The following is a 24,492-nucleotide window of genomic DNA, read 5'->3' on the forward strand; positions in this document are numbered from 1 at the left end:
CACCCAAGTCAAATCACACTTTATGGTCTGGAATGGCCCACTTAAATAATTTTCAGAGTTTAGTGAGAATTTTATATCTCAAATGTTTAAAACAATAAGGCAATGATGTCTTACTTCCTAATAGACTTACAATCATCTTAACTTAGCTATCAACAGTATCATTCAAAAGACAGCTCTTGGCAGTTAATTTGTTCCTGTGGCTTATTTGAGATGTAAATCTTTTCTCAGGACATAAAAACTGTGCCAGGGAAGAGCAAAATAATTATCTCAGAGGCAGCTAAATCCTAGATTCGTCTCTAATATCTTTAAAACAGGCTTTTTAGTGGTTGTTAATCAAACCAATTTGGTATATTTATCTTGTTAATGTTACACATAACTTATTTCCTATTTATTTTCTTGGAAGAATCCAGATGCCAGTCTGAATATATAAAAACCATGAAATTTATAATTAAATTATTAATTTTTAAAAGTTATTATTTATTTTCATTTTATTGGAAAGGCAAAGAAAGAGAAACAGAGACCAAGAGACAAAAGTCCTCCATACACTGGTTCAAATGACTGTAACAGCCTGGGCTGGAGCAGGCCAAAGTCTGGAGCCTATACTCCACACATGAACAACCTTGAGCCACCACCTGTTACCTTCCAGGGTGAGCATTAGCAGGATGGTAGAATCAAAAGTGGAACCTGGACTTGAACTCTGGTACTCTGATAGGAGATGTGGGTGTCTCAAGTGGTGTCTCCACTCTTCACCAAACACCTTCTCCCAATGAGGTGCTTTAGAATAGGAACATCAGTGATAAGGTCTGTCTGTTAAAGTAGACTTAAAGTTTGAATCTAGGGGCTGGCGTAGTGGCATAGCAGGTAAAGCCACCATGTGCAGTGCCAGCATCCCATATGGGCACTGGTTTGAGTCCCTGGTGCTCCACTTCCAATCCAGCTCTTTGCTATGGCCCAGGAAAGCAGTAAGAGATGGCTGAAGTCCTTGGGCCCCTGCACCCAAATGGGAGACCTGGAAGAAGCTCCTGGCTCCTGGCTTTGGATGAGCACAGCTCTGGCCATTGTGGCCAACTGGAGAGTGAACCAGTAGACCTCTCTCTCTCTCTCTCTCTTTCTCTCTCTCTCTGCCTCTCCCCTTTTTGTGTAACTCTGACTTTCAAATAAATAAATAATTTTTTTAAAAAAAAGTTTGAATCTAGAAGGATCTAAGAGGCCACCACACTCAAAAGTTCTCATATAGAATCATGGTTCAGAATCTGCTCAAGATCCCACATAAATGGAGGAAATGTGACCAAAACCTGGATTCTAGGACCACAGTCTGCTAATAGATGAAATAAAGAGATGGATGGATTGACAGATGGATGGATGGGTGAATTTTATGAATAGTTAGGTAGGTAGGTAGGTAGGAAGGTAGGAAGGTAGGAAGGCAGAATGTTGAAAGGATATGGAGAAGGATCCCACATGGAGCAGCATCGGAAGTGAAGCAGCCGGGACTCGAACTGGAACCCACATGAGATGCTGGCACTGCAAGTCAGAGCTTTAATCTGCCGCACCTTAGTGCCAGCCCCTCTAGGTTTCTTCAGTGTAGTCCCTACCCCCATTCTGAGGCCAGCCAGCCTGTTGCTATTATTTAGTCTAAGACTCTGTCAAATGATTTACTTTGGTATTGAAAAGGAATCTGGTCATTCATTTACTTCGGAAGTATTTAGGAAGATGTCACCAGTAGCCAGGGAGGTATATGGGGATGGGGATAGCGTTGAACTGAGGAGGCTGATCTTCCCCCGCTTTGCTGTGAGATCTGGTTCCCCGACCACATCCAATGTCCATAACGGTGCCAGAAATCATTGCTTTTATCATCATTTTTGTTAGAACCTCACTCCAGAGTCCTGGTAATGATATCCCATTGATTGAATTTAGGAGAAACAGAAGAACCTATGTATTTAATAAATCACAAATAACTTCCTTGTTAGAGTTTGGTTTCACAACTAAATCAGAAATATCTACCTTGGGAATAGGAGTTGGCCAAGTGCAGGGAAGAACGAACATAAGATCCTACATCTAACTACTGTACGTACTCAATCAGGTAATTCTGGTTTGACCACTGGTGTCTCAGCATTATTATCCTTTATTATGCTGTCTCCTAAAAATAAACTGCAATTCTTGATTAAATATTCCCTTCTGTTGATATGCAGGGCTTCTTGATTAAATATTCTCTTTCTTTGTTAACAAGGGAAGAAAGAAATTATTTCATAAGAAAACAGGATTGATCCAATGCTAATGTCATTTCTTTTTAAAGTTTTATGTTTTACAAAGAACAATTATAATATAGTGCATGATATATTTCCAAAGTGCTTTTCAGTTTGTACAAGAAAAAGGACAGCAGCAGGGACAATCATTGTGGCACAGAGGGTTAAGCTGCTGACTACAACACCAGCATCTCACATCAGAGCAGTGGTCCGAGTGAGCCCCAGCTGCTCTGCTTCAGATCCAGGTCCCTGCTAATGTGCTGGGAAAGCAGTGGAAGATGGCCAAAGCATTTGGGCCCCTACCACCCACATGGAAGACCTGGATGGAGTTCCAGGCTCCTGCTTTGGCCTGGCAGTTGTGGCCATCTGAGGAGTGAAGAAGCAAACAGACCTCTACTTCCCTATCTCTGTCTTTCAAATAAATTTTATTTTTTTTTAAATGGCATGAGCAATTGTCACTGAGTGCTTGCAATATACCAGACATTGTTTAAGATAGCTTACATATATCCAATTTAGTCCCCAAAGCGTTCTTCGAATGTGCCAGAGGTCTCAGAGGCAGCAGGTACGGGAGCCTGGGTATGAACCGAGGCCATCTGCTCCACAGCCCTCCCACTGGACTCACGGGTGGAGCAATGCTCCATCCACTTTCTCAGAAGGAAACTGCAGTTTGGGGTTAGATTGTCCTGACCCACTGATCTGAAGATTCACTCAGAGTCTTGTCACATCTGGTCAGGTTCCAATTGTAGTTACTCCACCTGTTCAATATCTCTAAAATCTATCTTTTTTTTTTTTCTTTTTTTAAATCCACCAGAGCCAGACTGCTGCTGCTTTAGCTCAGTTTTGCATTCATTCACAGGCCTGGCTGAGGTAAGCCACCTCAATCTGACTCCTTGTTTTAAATGCACTCCTCTTCCAGTTCCTCCTCCACACTGCTATAGGGAATCGTTGATCTGAATCACGGATCTCAGTGTAAAGCTTAGCACTGCTCAGTGACGCACCATCACCTATATGTTGAGTGCAAGCTGACTGTCCCTCTACCCAAGACCTTCTGAATCTTTCCTGCAAATCCTCACTGGCTCTCCCCACCTTCTACTCTATGTTCTGAGGACAGAACTACTTGGATTGCTCCAAACACTCGAGGACTCCTCCCTCAACTTTGGGACTTTGGTCTTTGTTCCTTGTGAAGCTCTCCGCCATTGCAATCGGCTGCCTGATCCAAATTCACCTCTCTGGGCCGGCACTGCGGCTCACTAGGCTAATCCTCCGCCTTGCGGCGCTGGCACACCAGGTTCTAGTCCCGGTCGGGGCGCCGGATTCTGTCCCTGTTGCCCCTCTTCCAGGCCAGCTCTCTTCTGTGGCCCAGGAATGCAGTGAAGGATGGCCCAAGTGCTTGGGCCCTGCACCCCATGGGAGACCAGGATAAGTACCTGGCTCCTGCCTTCAGATCAGCGTAGTGCGCCGGCCGCAGCGGCCATTGGAGGGTGAACCAACGGCAAAGGAAGACCTTTCTCTCTGTCTCTCTCTCTCATTGTCCACTCTACCTGTCAAAAAATTAAAAAAAAAATTCATCTCTCTGTTTTCCCACAGGAAATCACTTCACCCCAAGGGTGATCAAATTCACACCTGCTCGGTGACAGTGTAGCTGGGCCCTTGAAACACTGCTCTTTTCTCAGTGGTGGCCCATGTTAAAGACTTTGTCATTACAGCGTGCTGGAGACACTCTGCACCAAGAAAGGATTTTGTTTAGGTTCCTGGAGCAGAGGTGGCTTCCCCAGCACCAGACAGCCAGCAGGCCACCCTCAGGAAACCCTGGTTGGGCAATTTTGTAGCAGAATGCTCCAGGGAGACACTTCTGTGAGAGCTGCTTTCCTCCAGGACCGAAGGGCAGATTCTAGCAAGATCCATTTGAGTGTGTAGCAGCGGCTTCTGCATCATCAAGTCAGCCAGGACCAGGTCCTGCGATGTCTGGCTCTCACTCCTGATGGGGGTGGGGCTCAGAGTGCTCAATACAGCCCTAGGGTTGCGGCTGTGCCTCCTACCTGCCAGTCTTAGATCCCTCAGCGTGCTCTTTATGTCTTACTAACTACTCTCTCCTGACTCCCAACTTTTATTAGAGTTAGAATGATAGTACATGTTCTCTGTTCAAATCATTGTGTGGTTTCACGCTCATTACTGGACAGCTCTTTTGATGGGGCCAGCTCCTTCCAGTTATCCCTGACTGTTAACTGGCAGAGTTTGGTTGACTCCAGCCTGTTCAACCTGAGCCCAGGGATGGGTTCAGAGGCAGGTAAACATCAGTTCAAAAAGAACCAATCTTGAGAGGCCCCCTGCCAGCCACACCACCCTTCCTCATATTACCCTGAATTGTCTGTCAGTTGCCTACTTTGGAGTTGAGGGAGAAGAGACCTGACCAAGTTAAGTAAGAAATCAGCATACTCCATAATCCTATAAACACCTAAGAGATATGCATATGACTCAGAAGCCAATCAGCACTGATAAAAGTGTGGAACTTTTGTCTGAACCATCAAGGAGGAGAATTCCCTCTTTCATGCTATTTTTAGTTTATAAGCAAGTAACCTTGAGAATGATTGGCAGCCATTTTGAAACCACAAGAAAACGGCCTACAGAGAATAGAACCTTGCTGATGAAAAAAAGACAGAAACCTGGCCCTTGTCACATTTCTGATAAAAGCCTTGCCTGAAGCTATTGTCACTGAACTTTTAGTTTGGTGAGCCAATAAATTCCCTTTTTACAAAAACAGGTTGAGTTAGGTTTTATGTTATTTACAAAAGAAAAATCCCAATTATATTTTCCTTCTAGGTATGACTGTAGCAATACACACACTTTCTCAATATGAAACACACTCCTTTTTTTTTTAATGTCTCCCTTACCAGCCTATAAGGTATTTGAAGGCATGTATGAGTTAACTCTCATTCGCTTTTGATGTAACATAACTTTGCACAGTGTTTTACATATAGTATGCACCAATAAGTATTTCTTGAAAGTATACCTTAATAAACAAATAAATCATAAGCAATCTAGCTTTCTGAAGTTAATATCATAATATATTGTCAGAAAAGATATGCTAAGAACTGGGCAGTATTCTCTACATTTATAATCAAGGACAAAGTGGTTTTAGACCAATCGATTATCGTTTCTCCAACCCAAGAGTGATCTTAGAGCTTCAGGACTAAACAGAAGGCTACTGAGAGACAATGTTATTGAGACTCCACAAGACAACATGATGCTGGAGTCAGAAAAAGTACAGGCACTGCTGAAGTCACCCTGTCTGACCAATGCTCCCAAATAATGGGACGTCGACATTAGACTTGGTGTCTGGCAGCCATTAGGAAAATCTCACTTATTGGAGAAGTTGTCTAAGAGATAGCTATTTTCTATGTTGCTATTCCATTTTCTGGAGAGAAATTCCCGGGTAACCAAGAACATCATTATTTTAGGAATTAGCCTGAGGGTAGAAAAAAAGTGATTGTTCTCTCTGACATCTATGTGGCTAGAAGAGTTTACTTGTAATACTGTCACTCATGCTGATAACTGACAATATAATCTGATTACATTAACACAGAGCTTAAAGAAAATAAATCTCTCTTCATGATCACTGATTGAAATGCACAATTCCTCAAAAATTCTGAAGTGCCACAGATCAAACTAACACACTGATAATGTCAAATGATTGAAGGATGTGCCAAGTGTTTGCTTGCATAGGGAGTAATTCATTAGCAACTTCAACGATAAAAGTGATTATAACAGTATTTTTGATGGTGTTTCATGTAAAAATGAGTGGCTTTCCTCAAGGACCTCAAACCTCCACATGGCTGCTAACTTTACACAGGAATAATATTTTACCCACTGTTCCACCACCATCTTCCTGAGTCTGAAACAACAGCAGGAGTTCAATCTTATGTGAACTTATGTACAATGTATGCAGAGAGAACTCAACGTGAAAGTGCAAATACTTGGCATGACATAACAAGTAGCATAATACAGACAATTCAAATAGATTGATGCTATATGAGAAACAGGACTCTTCACTAGCAATATAAGTTTATATATATATCTGGAAGGGAGAAAAGGCAAAGATTTCTGTAGGAGCAAACCACAGGGTCTCTACAGGGGTCCTAATTCTTCATTTATTCTTAGAAGTGGGATGTCATTTGCTCACAACTGCTCAATTTGCCAATGATTACAGAAAAGAGTGAGGGACAGAGGGTGGAGGTGTGTGTTTTAGGGAAATGGATTGACTATACTTCATCCACTTGGTGAACATTTGATTAAAAAGTAAAAATATGTTTCTGAGAATTTCTTCTCTGTTCCTAGAATTTCTTCATAAGTGGGAAAAACTACTGTCTGGAAAGAACACCAGTAGAGAGATTTGGTGTGTGGCCTCAAAGGTCAAAGTGCAACACCATGCATAATGCTGAAAGGTAACATAGCTGTTGGGCAGTGAACCTGGCTGGAAGCTGCGTGGCTCTCCATCACGTGCTACTCAGACTGAAACGAGAGAAAACTGGCCTCACTCCTTACTCTTAATAGAAAGCACCTGCAATTCTTTTTCTTTTTCTATGTTTATCATCCATAGGCAAAAAAAAAAAACAAAAAAAAACATTATTTTATTGAAAAAATTCTTGAGAAAGGTGTCAATTATAGTTTTTAACCTGCTCTAGTAAAATATGTGAAAATATTTCATACGTTCTTTATCCTGAATTTAAGAACAAATAAATGGATGCTCACACACAATACTCTCTATGAGAGGATACGCTGCTACAGAAAAGAAATACTAAGCAAGATTTATATATGGTGTTCACTTATGAGTCTCATGAATTTCTGCATTATTTTATTTTATCTTATTTATTATTTTTAAAGCAGTGGAGCGACAGCTTCTTGGGATGCCTGGCTGATTTGAGTCCAAGAATGACACTGGCCACACTTGACAGGCTGTGGAGATAACAGAGTGTAGTTTCCCAGTCTGCACACAAGATGGCGACAATCCACCACCACTTGTGACAGAGGCTCCACTGAGTAGAACAAATGTGTTATTTAATCCACAATCATTTTTAATTTTACTACTGACAGTCTGACAGGACTACTTAATATCGTCAGTCTGACCTTTCCATGATTTTGTGCTAAATCTTTTTTTTTAACTTCCACCTAAACTGCTGTGTAGAGAAAGCAATTGACTCCACATGACAAGAGGCTGCAGTGATATTATCAGCCGAGAACCCCGGTGCATACAGGTGGGCAAACAGGCAGAATTGCAGGCAGCAGCTGGCACTATCCCGGGGCATCCCAGGCCAGGATTTAACAAGCACTGTATGCCTGTGGGCCATTCTAGGGGAACATTTAGCCTGTCATCACTCCCCAAGAGCTGCGGCCATGGGGACTTCCAGAGCGCACTGAGCAGTGCCATGTGGGAAATGAAGCTACCTTCTTCAGGGACAATCCTAGCTTCCCCTACTGAAATAAAGCAGATTGTTCTGGGGAAAGACGCTCTTAACATACTGCCTTTGTGGGTTAAGTAAGGCCGCGAGGGAAGGGAAAAATAAAACACCTTCTCCCCAGCACACTAGAGAGCAAAGTTATTTAAAGCCTAAAAGATGCAAATAACAGAGGGGCAGTGGAGAACTGAACACCTGCCAGCCTGCAGCACGGACACGGTTCCAGTGATCACAACAGGGCTCAGAGCTGCCGCCCACTCCACACTCACCTTTGACAGGACCTGTGCTAAGTGCTTCACAGGCCCCATTCACCAGTGACCCCAGGAAAAGAGAGGAGGAATCTGAGGCTGCAGGAGGTATGAGGGAGACTACATCATGGGAGGAAGTGAACACTGAATCAAGATTGAACCCAGGGCCCCAGTGGCTTGCGCTGCATTGCCCCTCCCCAGCGTCTGAAACAGGCGAACCCTCTCCTCAATTGCTCACCTCATGCAGTTTGCAAGAACCTTCCCTGGCTCCAGAGGGCCTGCTCCCTGAGATAAAGCTCTTAATCCAGCCCCAAGCAGGTTTGGCTTCATGCCCCTTGGCTCCTCAGGGGCCCAAGTAGAAACCATGAAGAGTGTACCTCATTTAGGATTTCTGACCATGGGGCTCAGGCTGCAAGTGTTAGAACTTAAGCTGTCTCATCATATTGTGGAGTCTACTCTTAATTTGGAAATACTGACCTTTTTGGTGGGGGGTGGGGGGGAAAGCCTGAATAAAGTTCCTTCCCAGAATTTCTTGATAGAGAATAATCATGATTTAGGAAATGTTAAAAAAAAAAAAAAGATTAATTTGAAAGGCAGCATGACAGAGGAGGAGAGACAGACAGGGAGAGATCTTCCTTCTGTTGGTTCACTCCCCGTATGGCCACAACAGCTGCATCTGGGCCAGGCTGAAGCCAGGAGCCAGGAAGTCCTTTGGGGTCTCTAAGGTGGGTAGCAGGACCCACATATTCGGGTTGTTATCCCTTGCTGTCCCAGATGCATTAGCAGAAGCTGGATCAGAAGTGGGGCAGTAGGGGCTCAAACCATCATTCCAATATGGGATGCCAGTGTCGCAAGCAGTGGCTTACCCTGTTGTGCCACAACAGTCACATCTTGGGAATTTCTTGACAATTCCTTCTACTGAACAGATCTGAGTGCAAGGTGAGATGAGAACAGGCTCTCACATTTTGTCTCCTGTACCATCTGCCTCCTCATTATAACCTGCTTCATCTCACTGACAAAGAAAATAAATGCATAAGGGTTGCTGAATAAAGAAATGAGATGCCAGGAACACCCAGGTCTAGGAAAACTAAGCTACCTATAGGTTCTTCCCCCCAAACGAAAGCCTGTGGTTCAATCCAAGGACTCCAAGGTTAATCCAGAATAGGTGGCAATTGACCAGGAACCAAATTCATGGATAGCTTGGGAATAGGGACTCTATACAGAGCAATTGTGTTATGTCACACACATTGCACCACCAGGATTGCACTATCTTTCAGAAACCAGGAAAACGGAGAAAGGTCCACATGTCAGTGACTGGGCGGGTTGCTTGGTCCCTGCTCCAGTAATAGTTGTGACCAGGGCAAGGTTCCATTTCCACTAGGAAATGAAATAACTCATACGAGTCATGACAAACAAGGCATATGGGGAAATGAAATAACTCATACGAGTCATGACAAACAAGGCATATGGGTTGGTGGGGCACGTATGTACTCAAAGACTTAATCTGGGAATGTTGCATGCCTGGCCTGGCACAAGAAGACTGACCCCAGCCATGGAGGAGATAGATGGGCACCTTTTTATTGTCAGAATAAAGTAGGCTCAGACTATATATCTACAGAAAAGTAAGGCTGGAACAGGTGACACAATATATTCCATACACGGGCCATAGTAAGGTGGGAATAAGTGGTCGCTGGGTCAGCTCTCTGGAGAGCTGGCTCTGGCTTGAAGTACCCCATGGACCCAAATTGCTCTGACTCATGAGACGGGAGTACTGATTTCAGGTTCTGTGGCATAAAAGAATTCACTGTTGCACACTCCAGAAAGTAAGGGGAGATCTGAATTCTGTTTTGAGGTAAAGAAGGCAATTCGATTGAGTGCAGAACTGTGATACACAGTCAAGAGCACCACCCGCAGAATGCCAGTTCTGAGAAATTCTCCATACGTACAATTTTCAGATGAGATAAAAGTCTCATGACATCGGCCATGTCTGCCAGGATGAGTAAGCGCGTTACAGCTGAGAGCAAGGCCCTTGCCGCCCGCACCATGGTGCCACGCTTCACCGAGGAGCACGGGTCATCAGCAAACTCGGAGGAGGCGATGCGCATCGTCTCACCTGGAAGACAAACAGAGAGGGCAGAGGGTAGACGTGAGGCTGAGAGGCTGGCCATCCTGACAGGCAGAAGCTGGGCAAATCTGGCTCTTAGTGCAAAGCTCTGATGTGCCATGTGGTACTTCTCCCACCTCCAGCGCAGCGAGACAAAACCATCAGTGCACAGGGCAGGTGCTGTGGACAAGAAGCATGAATTCCTACTTTTAACGTCAATGAAGAATACCTTGAATTGCAATTGTCTGATGGTTGAGATGAACTTGCCCTGAACTTGACCATTCTCTCTTGTCATTCTCCTGGAAACAATGATTTTTACCAGCTGAGGATGCTGACAGCTGTGGGTTAAAGTTAACTGCTCCACAGAGAAATGTAAGGTAAGACCTTGGCCTACTTAACACTGCACTCTTAATTGAGCTCGCAAGGCAGCAACAGACCACAGATAAACCCAAGATCCACTCTTACTCTGCTGGGAACCTTTTCTCAAATACAGCACACATTTAGGCATCCTCGTGCCAATTCAACACATGTGCATTAAGCAGACACGTCAGATGCTGTTCTAGGCACTCAGATTACCAACGTAAGAACAATTGGTTTCAGAGAGCTCAGTGGCTCATGAGAAAACAGGTGAGTAGGCAAAATCAGAATGCAGTGAATAAGTGCCGTGGCAGATGCGTGATCAGGGCCAGAGAAGTGGGGAGGAGGGAGTGATTTACGGGTTTAGCGTGCACTGGGGCACTGTCAAGGTTGACGGGCTGTGAATGCCTTCAGAGGAGGACAAAGGCGGGAAGGGCAGGCTGCGCCACACCAGCGCTGTGGAAGGCCTGAAACCTGGAGCCCCACAGGTGCGTGGGGAGCTGCAGCTCCGTGGAGGCACAGAGAGAGGACGATGGGTGGGCAGTGAGGCAGCAGTTCCCGGAACACCATAGGAAGCGGTTAGCCGGCATCCTCAGCAGGGCTGGCAGAGTGACACTCGTCGATTCTTTTTTGGAAGATTATTTTAGCCACATTACATAATCTAAACTGGAGGGGACAAGACTAAGGCAGAAAAAAACAGAGTGATCAGGGCAAATTAGTTATTGTCTGAGAGAGCAGTACAGAGGGTCTGAACCAGAGACACGGCAACGCGGTACTGAGCGGAGCTGGGTCTTAATGAGCTTCCTGTGGCATAAACAGTGAGATTAGGGGCTATTTGGCAGTGGAGACCAGGGAGAAGGTGGAGTGGCGGATGCATAAGGACACAATAAGGAGTCAGGTGCACACTTGCATGAAGGGACCCCAGGAGTGAAGATCACTGAGAACACTTGTGGGCTTTACCTGGGGCTGGGAGCGCTGCAGAGAGGCAAATGGAGCTTCATAGAGTGAATGGGCACGGGGGTGTAAGAGCTTCAGAAAACATGAACAATAGAATTAACGTGACAGATTGTTTAATTCAGGGAAAAGCTACTTAATTTTTGAAATAGAAATGATAATTCTTCACCTACTGAGCAAAATCTGGCTCATTTAAATAAAACCAATGATAGCAGTAAAAATCTGTGCATCCTGTAATTTATCCTAAGATACAGGGGAAATAAAAAAAAAAAAAAACCCTCTTACTTTATAGGCAGATCAGAATGTAATGGAATTCTCTCCATTAGTTTTATGGTTATTTAAACCCTCACAGCGATACTTTTTATACTCGGGGAATGTGAGCATGCAGGGAAATATATAGTGATGTTGGACTTTTAAAGGACACTGCGATCGACCATAAGCATATTGCACTGCTGACCAGAATAGGCTTTAAGCCTAGGCACAAATAATCTGATGCACAACCACAGCAGGGGAGGAGCTTAAACATCCATTACCATCCGGGCACAATGATGACTTTTCAAGATGCAGAGCCTACACATCTAAGCGAAGTTTAAGACAGTGGCCTAAGTTAGGAGAATCACACGTAGAAGTATTCCACCCAGATGACCTACCCTTGCCACACATGTACAAAATATCTCCTGCTCTCATACCTCCCTTTCCAGCTACAAAGAATCAATGGCAAATCAGCAAGGAGAAGAATGCTCTTTTATTTCTGCTCTCCAAGGTGTGGCCATAAAGAACACTGTATACCAAGACAGGTGTAATGAAATACTGAGAGAGTCACCACGGGCAGAGTTGAGAAATGTATATAAAGTGTTAATGGGTAAGTCAGCTGCTGTTGGAATAGGTCCAGTTATTCAAGGAAACAGATTTATTCTGCATGTGAAACTGGGGAGCTACATGGCTGACCCCAAATTCTGCAGGGTAAATTAGTTAGGAGTCCCAGCTCGGGTAAGAGCACATGACTCACACAGAGCTACTCCCAGAACAGAGTCCCAGGAAGAGTAATGCACAACTTTCTCTTAGCACACGGAGGCACACACATTATTCCTAATCAACTGATTCAAGTTTGGATTGTCTTATATGGGGTCATTATAACGGGGTGAAATGTGTAAAGCTGTTAGGGGAAGCTAATTATTCTGGGGCCCACAGTAGGAACCCCTGGAAGTAGCTTGGCAGATATCCCTGAGAGAGAAACAGAGTTGGGGAACGAGAAAGAAAAGGAGAGAAATAGAAGAGCAGAGGAAAATCCACGTTATAAAATGTGACTCTGAAAACAGAAAACTGAGACTAAATACTGAAATTATTCTAAGATGAATTGGAAATAATTTCATTCAATTTAAATTAAAACTAAATACTTATCTTAAGCAGATACAAATGATTTCACACTATTAAAGATTATGAAGGAAAAGCAATCTGAAATCAGCTAAAACTTGAATGTGTCCTTTCTTTTTATTTATTTGAAAGGCAGAGTTACAGAGAGGTAGAGGCAGAGAGAGAAAGAGAGTGAGAGGTCTTCTATCCGCTGGTTCACTCCCCAGGTGGCCACAATGGCCAGAGTTGTACTGATCCGAAGCCAGGAACCAGGAACTTCTTCCGGGTCTCCCACAAGGGTGCAGGGGCCCAAGGACTTGGGCCATCCTCTACTGCTTTCCCAAGCCACAGCACAGAGCTGGATCAGAAGTGGAGCAGCTGGACCTCAAACCAGCACCCGTATGTGATGCCAGCACTGCAGGCAGTGGCTTTACCCACTACGCCACAGCACGGGCCCCTTAATGTGTCTTTTTTTATACAGTTTTTTTTATTTAATAAATGTGAATTTACAAAGTGCAACTTTTGTTAATGTGTCTTATAACCCTATCGTATCACTGAATTAAAACAGAAATCCATATTGCAAAATGGTAAGTCAGTTTATTAAGATAATATCAGCTCTTTTCCCAGAAAACTGCTTTCCTGTAAGACTAAAACATTTAGCTAAGAAATGGCATGTATGCAGAGGAGAGGAAATGGGAGCCATGGAAGAGTCTTAGAGATCTGTTATGTTAGCGTGTATTCTAGTATTTAATCTCATTTACTTGAAGAAGTATTTGCATTCCTATGGCAAAGCCTTTGATTACCTCAAGCTACTGCCACCTATGGGAACAAAGGAAAATGAACATCATCAAATAAGTAAATGAGAAGAAACAATGGATGCATATAAGTCCTTCCATAATATTTTGATGTTCCAAAAGCTTTGCTTGGACTAAAGCTTTATTCATGGATTAAAACAGAATACATATTTAAAGTCACAAAGACTTGGGTTCAAATCCAGACTTCACCCCAACCGTTACAAAATAATAAAAGCTTGGTACTTACTCAAACTTTGTGCTTTAGTTGTCTAACTATAAATGGGGGTGAAGATAATGATGGGATTGTCTCCCAGATGACATTATAATTCCAAACAGAGCAGGCACATTCAAAGCACCTAGTGTAAGGCCTTGTTCATAATGAAGGCTTTATTATCATCATTAACATCATTCTTCCACTCTCACTGCAGCCCTCCACAGTATGATAAGATTGATGAACCCCATCTCACAGGATTCAAAGTGCATTTTGTTTGGTTTTCTTGATTAGAAACAAGAAAACATCTGTCCAGTAAAAGTATTTACTGTTTTAAGGCATTGTATACCAATGCCTTAAAAAAAAGGATAGTGATGATGCTTACTTTTCATATTGCATCTGAACTGGTTCCTATGCTACCCTGGGAGTGCTGAAATGGATACACAATTGTGTATAATCTTGAGGTAGTCATCAACCCATATGTGGAACCATGTAGAAGGAAAGGATAAGATAACCCAATAGAAGACAGGAAAAGAAGCAGAGATAGCACAGTCAGCTAGGCGCATATCCGGGATGGAAATGCTACAAAAGCCATGTGGCTCGTCCTTTAAAGGGTGGGCTTGCATTCAAGTTGAGCACATTTGAACATTTGACAACTGAACCAATGGAAAACTCAGCAAGAAGAAAGGCACGGGGAACAGCTATGTGCACACAGTGTGTGCAGAAGAAATGGAAAATTCAGAATAGTAGATGGTCCTGGAGGGAGAGGAGGATCTTGTCTTTCAGGAATGATAGGCACTGTACTCATCCCGTGGAATCAGCTGATGGAAGCCAGACTGAGGATGGAAGTAAAGAGGAAAGGAAGAAAGGTGTGAGTCACACAGCAAACACAGCAAAACAAACAGAAGCAGAGACAACAATCATCACCGAGTAGGGAGAGACATTGTGGACCTTGTGCGATACTTCACATTAGTCAATATCTTCATTATCCAATAAATAAATATCTTTTCCTTGTGTGAATTAAGAAATACAGACAATGCAAAGGGACCAAAATAGCATCCAGTTGTCATAACCAAGGACAACTACCAGGAAACATCTAATGAGCTGTCTTCCAGAAAGTCCTCTTGCTTTTATCTTTTACCAGCAACTATCACATGTAAAAAAAATCGTCCCTTGTCTAATTATATAATATTCCCTTTTTGTCTAATTGCATGAATTACCTAGGATGTATTGATAGACAATACTCTTGATATGACTCTCCCTGTTACAGAATTCCTAGACAAGATGAGAAATTCCTAGAGAAGTTTCCATCCTCTTAACTATGGTTTATTCCCCTTTCCTGATAGCCTATGCCTACCTCACAACATTTTTCATACCTCTTTTCCTCAAGCTACAAATATTACATGGAACTGAGAAATGTATTCTGCAGAGCAATGCACAAGTGTGCAATGGAGTAGAAAGCAAAAATAGGAGATACCGATTCCCAAAATTATGAAGACAGGTTCCCAAGACCTTGGCCCTTTCTGATACTCAGTGTGCATCCTCAATGGACCATGCACTCACCGAGCTCATGTGAAAAAATATAATTTTTAAACAGTAATTGAGAAGACAGTGTCCTACTTCTGGATGTTTTATAATTTTTATTATTTTGTACAACTTGTGACACAATGGACACCTGAAAGTCACTATTTTGGTTAGCTAATTCTCAGAGCAAAATGGGAAAAGATATATCTTCATTTGAGATGAAGCAAATTGAAGTGCTAAATGAAAGGCCAACGTGGAAAACACTGTGAAAGTTACAATGTTATCACAGTGGCTCTTGACACAATTCACAGTGCCTCTTGGCTCCTGGTTTGGAAGAAGTAAGTGAGTTCTCTTTGAGAAGAATTATCCAGAGTTGGCTCATGTACTGAAAGGATGAATTGAGCTTGTGCTGATTCAGCTGAGAACCTCTGGACTAACTGCATGACAAATAGGACTATCTTTTTCTAGGGTGCTTCCAACAGCAAGCAGATGATGCTGCAGGAGGAATCAAACATTTCTTCCATCATAGAATAGAGACCTAGAAGTAACCAGTCCTCTACAGTCAACTGATCTTTGACAAAGGTGCTAATAAGAACATGCATTGGGAAATAAAGGGCAATCTTTTTGATAAACAATGTTAGAAAAACTGGGCATCCACATGTAGAAGAATGGAACTAGACTAAACCACACCCCATCTCTCACCATACACAAAAATCAACCCAGAATAGACTGAAGATCTTAACATGAGACCTGAAACTTGAACTTTCTAAAAGAAAAAAGGAGTGATGCTTCAGGACATTGGAATGGGCGAGGGTTTTCTGGATCAGACCACAAAAGCACAGGGAACGAAAGCAAAAATAGACAAATTGGATTTCATCAAATTGAACAGCTTCTACACAGCAAAGGAAATTAGTAACAGCGTGAAGAGATACCCCACAGAGCATGAGAAAATATCTACACGTTAGGCACACCGGGTTCTAGTCCAGGTCGGGGAGCCGGATTCTGTCCTGGTTGCCCCTCTTCCAGGCGAGCTCTCTGCTGTGGCCAGGGAGTGCAGTGGAGGATGGCCCAAGTGCTTGGGCCCTGCACCCCATGGGAGACCAGGAGAAGCACCTGGCTCCTGCCATCGGATCAGCGCAGTGCGCCGGCCACAGCGCACCGGCCACAGCGGCTATTGGAGGGTGAACCAACAGCAAAAGGAAGACCTTTCTCTCTGTCTCTCTCTCTCTCACTGTCCACTCTGCCTGTCAAGAAAATAAATAAAAAAAATAAAAAAAATAAAGTGCACCCTGGGTAACAGCAGTAATAACTCAAGTATTTGAGTCCCTGGCACACATGTGGGAGACCCAGGCTGAGTTTCAGGCCCCTGGCTTTGACATGGCCCTGCCCTGGCTGTTGTGAGCATTTGGGGAGTGAATTAGTGAATAGAAGATCTCTCTCTCTCTCTCTCTCTCTCTCTCTCTCATTCTCCCCACCCAACTCCCTCTCTCTCTCCCTCTCTTTCTCCTTCTCCCTGTCTCCCTGCATTTTAAACAAAAAAAGATAAATAAGTAAAATAATGACAAAAGATAACTAGAGTTGGCGAGGATGTAGGGAAAAGGGAATCTTTCCATGCTCTTGGTAGGAATGTAAATTAGTATAACCATTGAGGAAAACACCTTGGAGGTTGCTTAAAATACTAAGTATAGAACTATCATATGACCAGCAATCTTACTCCTGGATATATATCCAAAGAAAATAAATCACTTTGTCAAGGAGACATCTGCACTCCCATGTTTACTGCAGTACTGCTCACAATAGCCAAAAAGCAGAAAAACCTAAGTGTCCATTGACAGATCAAGAAATAAAGAAAATGGGGGAACATGTACAAAATAGAGTACTATCCAGCCATAAAAAGGAAGACATCTTGACATCAGCATGGATGGAACCAGAGGTCATTATGTTAAGCGAAATAAGCCAAGTACAGAAAGACAAGAACTGCATGATCTCACTCAAATATGTAATCCAAAAACATTGATTTCAAAGAAACACAGCTATAATGATGATCACCAGAGGCTGAGAGGAGGGAGAAATTGAGAAAGACTGATTAACAGATACTAATTTACAATTAGTAGTGAGTAAGAAGTGTCTTATTGCATACTAGGATAACTATTGATACTGATAATGCACTGTATATTACTCTACAAAAACCTAGAACTTTGAATGTTTTTCAGTGTAAAAGATGTTAACGTTCTGAGGAGATAGATATGTTTAGATATTATATTAGACATTACACATATATGTATAGAACATCAGATGGAGTTCTAAATATGTATAATTTTTGTGTCAATTAAAAATAAAAAGTACAAAAAATGACAGAAAAATACTGTCAGGTTTAAAAATATTCCTTCCATTTCAGGATTCCACTAGGTTGTGTCTACTTTAAATCGATATTCTATTTTATTTTTTACTTGAGGAGGAGAGAATGAGTAGAGAGAGAGCCTGCTTATGGGTTTAACTCTCCAAACGCCCACAGTGGCAGGAGCTGTGCCAAGGCTGAAGCCAGGAGCAGGGAACTCAATCCAGGTCTCCTTCACGTATGGCAGAGACCCAGCTACATGAGCTCTTATCTGCTACTTCTCAGGGTCTGCATAGCAGAAGCTAGAGTCAGGTATCAAATGCAGGCACTGGATATGGGATGTCAGTGTCTTAATCAATGGGCAAAATACATGCTCCCAGACAATATTTTGAACATGTGGCTCCAACTGGAATACTACTTCTTTTAAAGAATGCATATGTATCAAGTTTTGTTCAAAGATGTTTACATGTACCAATTAATTTACTGCTGACAAAAACCTGATAAAGTAAGTACTCATATTGTCACACTTGTATCAGGAAACTGAAGAGAGAAAGAGGTTACTTGCCTAAGTTCAAACAGATGGTAAGCAGTAAAGTAAGCATTCAAAAAGAGCCTGGCTCTATAATTTAGGCTCGTGAAAAACAGTGCTATAGAAATATCTTTAACATTCTGCTCATTGTATTAAGGTAGCATGTGCTTCCATAGCTCTGTCTGGACCTAGATTAGGAGCTGAGGGCTAGTATGCCATCTCATTTAGTCCACAGAGTGTAACAAGCTGTCCTCACTCAACAAATCTTGTTGGGCGAGTTGGGCGAAGGAAAGGAAAGCCTGTCTGGCATTTTACATTTTGAACCATACTGAATTGATGTGCAAGCAAGGAGAAGAGGCAAACGAAGCCCCAAATACTGCAACTTCACAATGAAATCATATTCCTTTTTACATTTTAAAGTTGGATTTGTGAGTTCAGGAAGCAGCAGGCAAGCTGTAACTGAATAGGTAGGTGCTGGGCAAAGTAGCAACTCCTTTGCTGCTGCTTTGTTTTGCCTACACAGGCAGTTGCCACCAAAGGAGAGATGTCTTAAAACTTCTTGGAAAAAGTCGAGAATGTTACAGAGCCATGCCTGCATTTTACCGTAGGCTGGTTATGACTCAAATCCATCACGGGGAAAAAGGTCAACGATGACAATCAGAACTTTTCTCTGAGGCTCAGGAATGATGAAATTCTGTATTTCCTCAAAGAAACACTTCATTAAAATAAGCTACTTCCTGCAGGCACTTCGAGCACTGAGCATCTAAGACCAGTGTTTCACACAGTTTAGGTTCTGCCACTGAAAGACAAGATAATCTTTGGCGTAGAAATATAGTATTCAGAAGATAGCCTCATCTGTTCATATTTCTAAAAACTACCAGGCAAACCATATCAAAACTATGTAAATGATGTGAGAAAGTTGCTTGTTTCTTTGATATTCTACCAAGGCTCCATGGTCTGTTTTACCGTTCTTCATTATGTTCAAGAAGCTCTCTCAGCGAAATTAGGTGCAAACTAAATCCGATGGGATTATAATCTATGACGTGCCTGTGGAGGATTTCTGATCCCACAGCACCTCCTCAGCCGTCATTCAGTACCTCGCTCTCACAGATACCCCGTTGTGAGTGATCTGCACGCGTCAGGTCTCTGGTGAGGGGCCAAGTCCTCAGTCCCTTGACATCCCAATCAGGGACGCCAGCCACAGTCTCATGGTGGCTGTGAGACCAACACAATGCAATGTGCACCAGTCAATCAAAACTTCCTCATCTAACAAAACCCCAGCTGAGTCACATGGCCTTGTTACAATCCTGGTTCAGTGGCTCCAGCAGCTCAAAGACAAATAATGTGTCCTCATTTGGTTAGGTCCAGCGTTCTTTACCCAGGTAGATAATTGACTCTGTTCCAAGGCAGTTTCCCCCTACTGAGATATGTTCGGTGTGCAAAACTATTATAAATGTCAGTAACTGAAGATGAAGTGTATTGAATGTTATGAGCTATTAAACATCGTTAGAGACAGTAATGCACCACCTTGCAGAAGGCACACATCATTAAGCATATGGATTTTAATTATTTCAGCTGTAGTCTTTTCCTGGTTTGGGAGGAGAGGGTGTAGGGTAATTTTACATTACTGTAGCCAGAAAGATTATCAAACTGCAATATGGCACACTTCACAAATGAGACCACTGCAAGGACCTTTTAAATGTAGCAGTAGTCACATCCCATAAAAAGGTGATTATTATCTTGGGCTTGAATGCAATAGAAGGCTATAAATTTGGAGATGATAGTGATGTGGTAAACTTCAGAGAAAAATGGAGCACAGGGAATCAATAGTGAAACCAATTCCACTTAATATTTTTATAAAATAAAAAGAAATTGGTAATATATAAATTTCATTGTGCAGTACATAGGTTTCTGAAATAAGTGCACTATATAAACTATGTAGTTAAGAAAAGCTATTGTAAATCATTTGTAAGGGAACTACACATCCGATAAGTATTGTATAAATCCAAATCTTCAATAATCCCACCTATGTAAAGCAAGCCTCTCAATTATAAAGCATACTGCTGACTTATCTATATTCTTTTTCAGAAGATTTATTTATCTGGGGCCAGCACTGTGGCACAGCGAGTTAAAGCCCTGGCCTGAAACGCCAGCATCCCATATGGGCGCCAGTTAAGAGTCCTGGCTGCTCCTCTTCCCATCCAGCTCTCTCCTATGGCCTGGGAATGCAGTAGAAGATGCTCCAAGTCCTTGGGCCCCTGCATCCATGTGGTATACGCGGAAGAAGCTCCTGGTTCCTGGTTTCAGATTGGCACAGCTCCAACCGTTGCAGCCATCTGGTGAGTGAACCAGCAAATGGAAGACCTCTCTCCATTCCAGCAAATGGAAGACCTCAAGGACTTGGGCCATCTTCTACTGCTTTCTCAGGCAATAGCAGAGAGCTGGATCAGAAGTGGAGTAGCCAGAACTCAAACTGGCGCCCATATGGGATACCAGCACTGTAGGTGATGGCCACATCACTGGCCCCTGTATATTCTTAAATCAATAAATGTTTCCATTGATCAGTGTTGCTATTCTCCTAGAATCATTCCACAAATCCAACTCTACTCAGATGTCAGTATCTTGTTACAGTACGTGGTAATTGAAATTTGACTTCAAAAACCAATTAATGTGATGAGAGAATCAGGAAATAATGCTATATCTTGCTTCTAGATTAAACAAAGAGGGATATTACTATCAGAACTGTCAGCCTCAGGAGGGTATTTGACAGTGTTCAAGATGCCCAGGTCCCACATTAAAGTGCTTGAGTTTGATACCTGGCTCTGGTTCCTGACTCCAGCTCCCTGATGATGAGATGAGCATTCTGAGAGGTATCAGTGCTGGCTCAAGTAATTGAGTTCCTGCTGCCTGTGTTCCCATTTCTCAGCTTTGGCCTCCACTTAGCTCCACTGCAGGTACTGGAAAGTGAACCAACAGATGGAGCTTTTCTCTCTCTCTCTCTCTCTCTCTCTAATAAATATTTTTTTTTTACTATGTGAGCACCCAATTCTGAATAAAAGAGGCAGGCACCACCTGCCTGAACATGGAAATGTAGAAGACACCAAGATTTCCTTCTGTTGATTAAGATAATATATGAGGAAATGCAGAGTAAAGGGGATTGATTCTTTTTAAATTTTAATTAATTTATTTTTAATTTTATTTGAAAGAGAAACAGAGGAAACAGAGACATGGATTCTAAGAGATATCTTCCATCTCTTGGTTCACTCCACAAATGCCCCCAACAGGTGTTGGACCTGGCTGAAACCAAGATCCTTGAACTCCATCCAGGTAGCATCCAACAGAGGCAGGGACCCAAGTACTTGAGCCATAGTCTACTGCCTCTAAGAATGTGCATCAATAGGAAGAAACAATGTAGCCAGGAATGAATCAGGCACTCTACTACCAGAGATGTACATCCCAGGCAACTCTAACCACTGGACAAAACATCTGCCTCTGGGGAGGCGGGGTGGGAGGGGTGGATTGGATTTAATGTCCAAATTTCAGAATTTAAAAAATACCTAGGAGGACCTCATGCAGCCTAGATTTTAGCAGATGCAAAATTCAAGTGTGACTTTGAGGCCAGAAAACACTGCCTTCCAAGGAAAGAGGACAGTTATGCTTTTGATGTGCTCCTCTGACTCACTCTTAAAAATCTAATCTCCATTTCCATAGCGTAGATCTTGACTTTTTTTTTTTATGTCCTTTATGGAGAAACGAAATGTCAAAATGAACACCTATCAGCTCTGAGAACCGACACTGCATCTGCATCACAAAAAAGGACAATGCACATGAAGAAATGAACACACAACTATGCCTTTGTTTCCAAATGTTAAGTGCATACTAATTTATATTCAAGTCAAGAAAAAAAAATTTTTATAACCCTTTAAGCAAACTAGTAGTGTTAAGTGTGAAAAGTGTTCCTCATATGCTTTGGAGGGAACAAATCCAGTTTCTAGTATCTTATAAAAATAAGTAAGATAGCCACAAGTCACTCGGAACTATTTGAGAATCTAAATGACTGCCTACTTCTGGAACACAGGAAACGTGAGCTCACTGGTGGAACTGAGCGCCTCCATCTCAGAGACAATTACCAAGTGTTTCAGTAGCTTGCTCAAGCTCGCTCAGCCGACCAGGGCCAGCGTCCAGGGCAGAAGCTGGGTCTCCAGCTTCTGAGTTCTGTATTTGCTTCCGTTTACCATGAGTTTTGTAGCTGCTGTTGTTTCCTTCATTTTTTGGAAAATATTCTGGTTTTGATACAGTTTCATGAATATACAATTGTCCCCAAGTTATACCATATAATTGAAGCCTTTTAATGTCAGTTTTAGGTCTTTATATCATGCTTATGGTTGTACAAGTTCTGATGGCATTTCAAAATTGCCACTAATAAAATTAAATACTATTTGCATCACTGATTTCATATTAATGAAAATAAAAACAAAATACAAAGAAAAACAAATGGAAAGTATGAAAGAGTACATTATATTATTTGCATCTTACAGATGACAGCTAAATAAACAAGGCTTGAAATTGCTCCAAGGTAAAATAAAATCTAACTTTTTCTTTTTTTCTTTTTTTCTTTTTTTTTTATCTTTTATTTAATGAATATAAATTTCCAAAGTACGACTCATGGGTTACAATGGCTTCCCCCCCCATACTGTCCCTCCCACCCAAAATCTAACTTTTTCTAAAGTAGTCTTTGGCTAAACAAAGCATGGCAAAAATTCTCATAATGAAAAAAGTTGATTAATCATAGACAATTTTACTACACATTTCACAATTAGAAACCAAGCAAAAAATGTTCCAAATAATTGGTATAGCAAACATGGTTGATGGTCCTATAAAATTCCAGGCAACTTAAGTTATATTTTAAAATGCAACATAGGGAAAAATTGATTTTCTTCTCTGGCTCTTGGGAGGAAAAAAACTAAAATGATGTTATTCTTGAATTTAAATGGCATGGTTTTAACATTAGTTTCTGATTTGCCAAAGATATTTTTTATTCACCACTAAACGGCAGTTTCTTAAAATGAATAGAGCCACAAATCCTCCTTGCTGCCTGACAGGGGATGTCTCTGTCACCACCATTCTGGCTCCTATATTAAGAATATTCAAAGAAGACACAGCATCTAAATTCACATTGGAACATCAATTATAATAAAGCACAGCTAACAAAAATATATTTGTGTAGTAGGAGGATCTGGCAACAGGTAATAAAAATTGATTTAAGATAATTCAAAACCCTAAATGCAAAAAGATAAACTGTCAAAATGTGCTAATCAATGCTTTCTTTGCTTCCATAAAGCATGTCACTCGGGTTATAACATCTGTGACACACTTCTCTTCTTCCACCTCACAAGAACATTTTTAAATAAATGGAATAAGATGAAAACAAATATCAAGTTTTAAAGGGAAAATGTCCTACCAGAGTAGAATACAACCTTAATGGTGGGCAGGGGGCAGGGAACTGGGGAGTTTAGGGTTAGAATGACAGTCTGAGTTGGCAGAGCTGATGGTACGATCATTACTATAAATGTGTGTATGAGTGCAAAGTATACGGAGAGTTACATATCATTTAGCTCATCCTTTTGGTCATTCAGTAAGCATTTCTTTTTTTTTTTATTTTTTTTTTATTTTTTATTTTTTGGACAGGCAGAGTGGACAGTGAGAGAGAGAGACAGAGAGAAAGGTCTTCCTTTGCCGTTGGTTCACCCTCCAATGGCCGCCGCGGCCGGCGCGCTGCGGCCGGCGCACCGCGCTGATCCGATGGCAGGAGCCAGGAGCCAGGTGCTTTTCCTGGTCTCCCATGGGGTGCAGGGCCCAAGCACCTGGGCCATCCTCCACTGCACTCCCTGGCCACAGCAGAGGGCTGGCCTGGAAGAGGGGCAACCGGGACAGAATCCGGCGCCCTGACCGGGACTAGAACCCGGTGTGCCGGCGCCGCTAGGCAGAGGATTAGCCTATTGAGCCGCGGCGCCGGCAGTAAGCATTTCTTAAGCACCTGATTTGTGAAAGAAGCTTTCTAGTCTTAGATAATCAAGATAATGTCACAGTTCTTGCCCTATTCTTATTTTGGACTTGATTCTGAAAGACTCACTAACAAGTATCATCCATAGAACATCAGTAGAGAAATGCCCACTGAGTCAATATTAGAAAACTCAATATAGAAGAAGCAGATACACTTAGGAAATTGGGAATATTAAGTATATAAGGGTACTTAGCTATAATTATAGCTAAGAGTGGCCCAAAATATGTATGTGCATATATAGATATCTATATAGATCTAGATATTGTAGACAAAGATATATAGACGTACATACGGATTTTATATAGATATTCTATATCTAT

The 24,492-nt window shown here is 42.1% G+C and overlaps 1 protein-coding gene across 3 annotated transcripts in view; it reads right to left on the reverse strand.

The window, feature by feature from the left end:
* Positions 1–24,492, reverse strand: part of CTNNA2 (catenin alpha 2) — a 1,267,385-nt gene that overhangs the window by 837,502 nt on the left and 405,391 nt on the right. For all 3 annotated transcript variants that reach the window (XM_051842711.2, XM_051842709.2, XM_051842710.2), the window contains one exon: positions 9,891–10,057. In XM_051842711.2, the coding sequence (XP_051698671.1) occupies positions 9,891–10,057 (167 nt within the window). The remainder of the gene's footprint in view (positions 1–9,890; positions 10,058–24,492) is intronic.

This window comes from Oryctolagus cuniculus, chromosome 2, assembly GCF_964237555.1.
Source record: "Oryctolagus cuniculus chromosome 2, mOryCun1.1, whole genome shotgun sequence".
NCBI classification, from domain to species: Eukaryota; Metazoa; Chordata; class Mammalia; order Lagomorpha; family Leporidae; genus Oryctolagus; species Oryctolagus cuniculus.